The sequence below is a fragment of the Clupea harengus genome, chromosome 14, assembly GCF_900700415.2.
Source record: "Clupea harengus chromosome 14, Ch_v2.0.2, whole genome shotgun sequence".
Lineage (NCBI taxonomy): Eukaryota > Metazoa > Chordata > Actinopteri > Clupeiformes > Clupeidae > Clupea > Clupea harengus.
Window position 1 is genome coordinate 4,094,160 of NC_045165.1, and position 3,272 is coordinate 4,097,431.

Below are 3,272 nucleotides of genomic sequence, written 5' to 3' on the forward strand. Positions count from 1 at the left end.
CTCTGGTCTTCACTACAAAACGGTTTGGGCAGTCATTCTTCATGTTATCCAGCTTAAAAAATATCTAATTAGCTCATTCGTGTTTGTCTCAGAAAATGTATAGAAACATGCAACAAACCCCATTCCTCATCTCATACAACAAATAGGCATTTTATTTATCCATAAAATGAATACACACACACACACACACACACACACACACACACACACACTACCTTGACATTAAAAAGAAAATTTACTTTTGAATACTTAACTATACTAATGCAAGTAAAAGTTACACTGAAGACCCAGTGGGGCTGGAGTAATATTTGACTAGGAGTATCTATACCTTAACTCAAGTAATTGGTCAAACATTGGTTAGAAAAATAGTGTGTTCTTAATAATAATACCAACAATAATTATACCAAAAAAAACAACACACAGCTGGATGAAAGGAAAGTGCTCTGCTCCATCATCTGAACTCACATCGGACGCGGTAAGCTCTAGTAGTTTACTGTGGTTCTTCTCCATATCCATCATTAGGCTATTTATGCCTTCTGTGTGCAGCAGGTCATCTCCAGTGATCTGACCGAGTGATGTTGTCATCTCCTCCATCACCTTCATCACAGGCTCCAGCAGGATCTGGCATCGGGTCTGCAGCTCTGCCACGCTCCCCCTTCCACACAGCAGCCCCAGCTGATGGACAGTTCTCCTCACTTTAGCCTGAACATCAGCAACAACCTCCCGCTGCACAGACACCCCCTGCAGTTTGGCCTCCATCTCATGAATCTTATTGTCAGCCTCTTCGATGTCGCACTCAGCTTTACGGATCAAGGACTCGTACTCGTCCACTTTGCCAGAGTATGATCTCACCTGAGATTCACAGTTTTCCACCTCCTTATCAGTGCTGTCCACAGCATCAGAGGCCCGATTCATGTTTCTCTGACCAACACCAGCCACAACTGCTCCTGAAAGGTACATCGAAAACAGCTGCCTTAAAATCATTGGTCATTGGCTGTAATTTCAATTAGTATGGCAATCACCAGTTAACATTAGTTGTGTCTGTACCTAGTTTCATAATTATGTATAAGGCAAACACTTTTCATCAACTTCAGTCATATTTACTCACCAGCGATCGTTCCCACAATTGGGATAAACATGAGCCCAATCCCTACATTTCGTGCTGTCTTAGCTTTGTCTCTCCTCCGTCTCTGGTGGTCTAGGGTGTCTTCTGCTGACTCCAGGGCTAAATACTCTGTGTCCAGAGCTTGAATGTAACTCTCTAGAGAGGACCTGTGTGACTCCAGCTGTGTTTTACATGTTTCTAACTCGCTCTCACTCTGCTTTCTCTGATTCGCTAAATTACTCTGCTCTGCCATGAGTCTCACAGTCTCCCCATCCAGTCGTTGAAGCTCTTCTCCGGCTACCAGCTCTGACTTTTTCATCTGCTGCTTCATGTTTTCAATCTGGTGTCTGATGTCATTAAAGGTCTGGCATCCAGGAAGGACAATGTCTGCATTCACACTAAGGAGCATGTCCAAGACGTTGTTGAGGGAATGGAGTCCACTTTTCAGGGGTCCAATCACAGCCCGGGCCAGTTCCCTCAACTCCAAGGGCAGGGGCCCTTTATATCTGTGGGTACAGAGAGGAAAAGAGTTAAGGTCAACTAGAAACCTAGAGTTAGAAACCTCAGATTAGCTAAATGGAGGCCGCTGCTACATTATAGTGGCATATTTCTAAACAGGTAAGCTAATCACATCCTTTCAGTCTTTATTTCACAACTAACTTATACAAACATCAAGGACACAAGACTGATTAGTGCCAAACATCACTTACATTCACAATTTTTATTTAATTTTTCAGTTTCCTGTAGGTACAGAGAGGAAAGGGTTCCAACTAGCCCTTAAGCTCTTATTCTTTCACAGTAGATAAAGTCAATGCCTATGTCCAATAGTATGATGGATTAGTTGAAGAAATAAATATCCAGCTAAACCTTTCACCCAACAACATACAGTACAATGTAATGTTTCCCCCTAACTATAGAACCTACCACCATTGTACGAATGGCTTTAACATCTTATGTTTTTATTAGTATTTGTACTTAAAGGTGTAGTCCATGAATCTAATCCAATCTAATAAAAGCATATATGACAATACTTAAGAATAAAGATGTGCAACATGCAGTTTCTTGACTTACTCATATGGTGAAACCACCTGCATATTTCCTGTAAGATAAACACAAGGCCATGTTAATACACTGAAACACATTCTCATTGTTCACCTTTTCCCCAGTGATAAATGATGATCACAGATATACTGCAGTTCCAGACTCATATATGTGCATGTCCAGAGACTGTGAAACTCAATAGAAAAAAATTACAATTGTGCCCTTTGTGTGCAGAGGAAAATTCTGTTTTAACCAGGTAGTACAATTGACAGAAACATATACAGGACCAGTGAAAAATGGACACCCTTGTGTTGGGGATGTCTGCACCATGTGCTTGTGACTGACCTGTTCTTGGCAACTTCATTTTTTCCAATGATTTCCCTACGTGGTTGATTTGTTGTTGCTAACCTAAATGCTGTTGGGCTCATCTTGCCAGCATTTAAGATCTCCTTGTCAGATAATTAGGAGTCTCTATAATATTGTAGTGAACTCTGTTTACTGGCCACAGTGACTACGCCCCGCCAATGAATTAATTATGACAAGCTGCAACCTGTTGCCTGTTAAGGGTGTATGATTGTTCCTGGAGCAGGATGGTAAAAGACGGCCTGAATCTGGGCGCAAGCAGAGAACGCTTGGCAGCACTGAGAAGAGAAGTCATAATCTTTTGTGGACTTTGTGTGATCGTGTGTTTGGGTTAAGGGTGAGTTAGTCCCCGACCGGGGTTAATGTCTAGTCCCCTCCACTAGTTTAAGTCGGCCATAGAGAGGCTCAGTTGTGTTTGGGGTAGTGGAAATACGGGTGGTCGGGTTGTATGTATTAACTATAAGTTGTAATAAACAGTAAATGTGTATTCTGTGTTTGTGTATGCTTAACTCCTCCTCCTGTAACATAACGACTATAACAATATACTGTGATCAATTCTGAGTCAAGCCATGTCCGAGTCTCTACAATATACTGTAATCCAGTGGTTCCCAAACTTTTTACAGTCCCGTACCCCTTCAGACATTTAATCTTCAGCTACGTAGTTGCAATTCTGTTTCAAAGGGTAGAGGGTAAGTGTTATTCACAGAAAACGAACGTACGCCCAAAAAAACACGTGTAGACCATTCCTGCGTTTATAAAGGAG

General features: G+C 41.7%; 1 protein-coding gene across 1 annotated transcript; it reads right to left on the reverse strand.

The window, feature by feature from the left end:
* Positions 1-263: 263 nt before the first annotated feature.
* Positions 264-2,510, reverse strand: LOC116223484. The gene is made up of 4 exons (XM_031580444.1): positions 2,492-2,510; positions 2,177-2,204; positions 1,109-1,611; positions 264-947 (listed from the first exon to the last, which is right to left on the reverse strand). Exons 1-4 carry the CDS (start codon positions 2,508-2,510, stop codon positions 358-360), a joined length of 1,140 nt encoding a protein of 379 aa, XP_031436304.1. The 3' UTR covers positions 264-357.
* Positions 2,511-3,272: the final 762 nt, after the last annotated feature.

Excerpts from the sequence above, each read along its gene's own strand:
- LOC116223484 (XM_031580444.1), bottom strand. Across the intron at positions 1,612-2,176 it reads CAGGTGGTTTCACCATATGA|ATATAAAGGGCCCCTGCCCT; the intron begins GTAAGTCAAGAA and ends CTGTACCCACAG. Across the intron at positions 948-1,108 it reads AATTGTGGGAACGATCGCTG|GAGCAGTTGTGGCTGGTGTT; the intron begins GTGAGTAAATAT and ends TGTACCTTTCAG.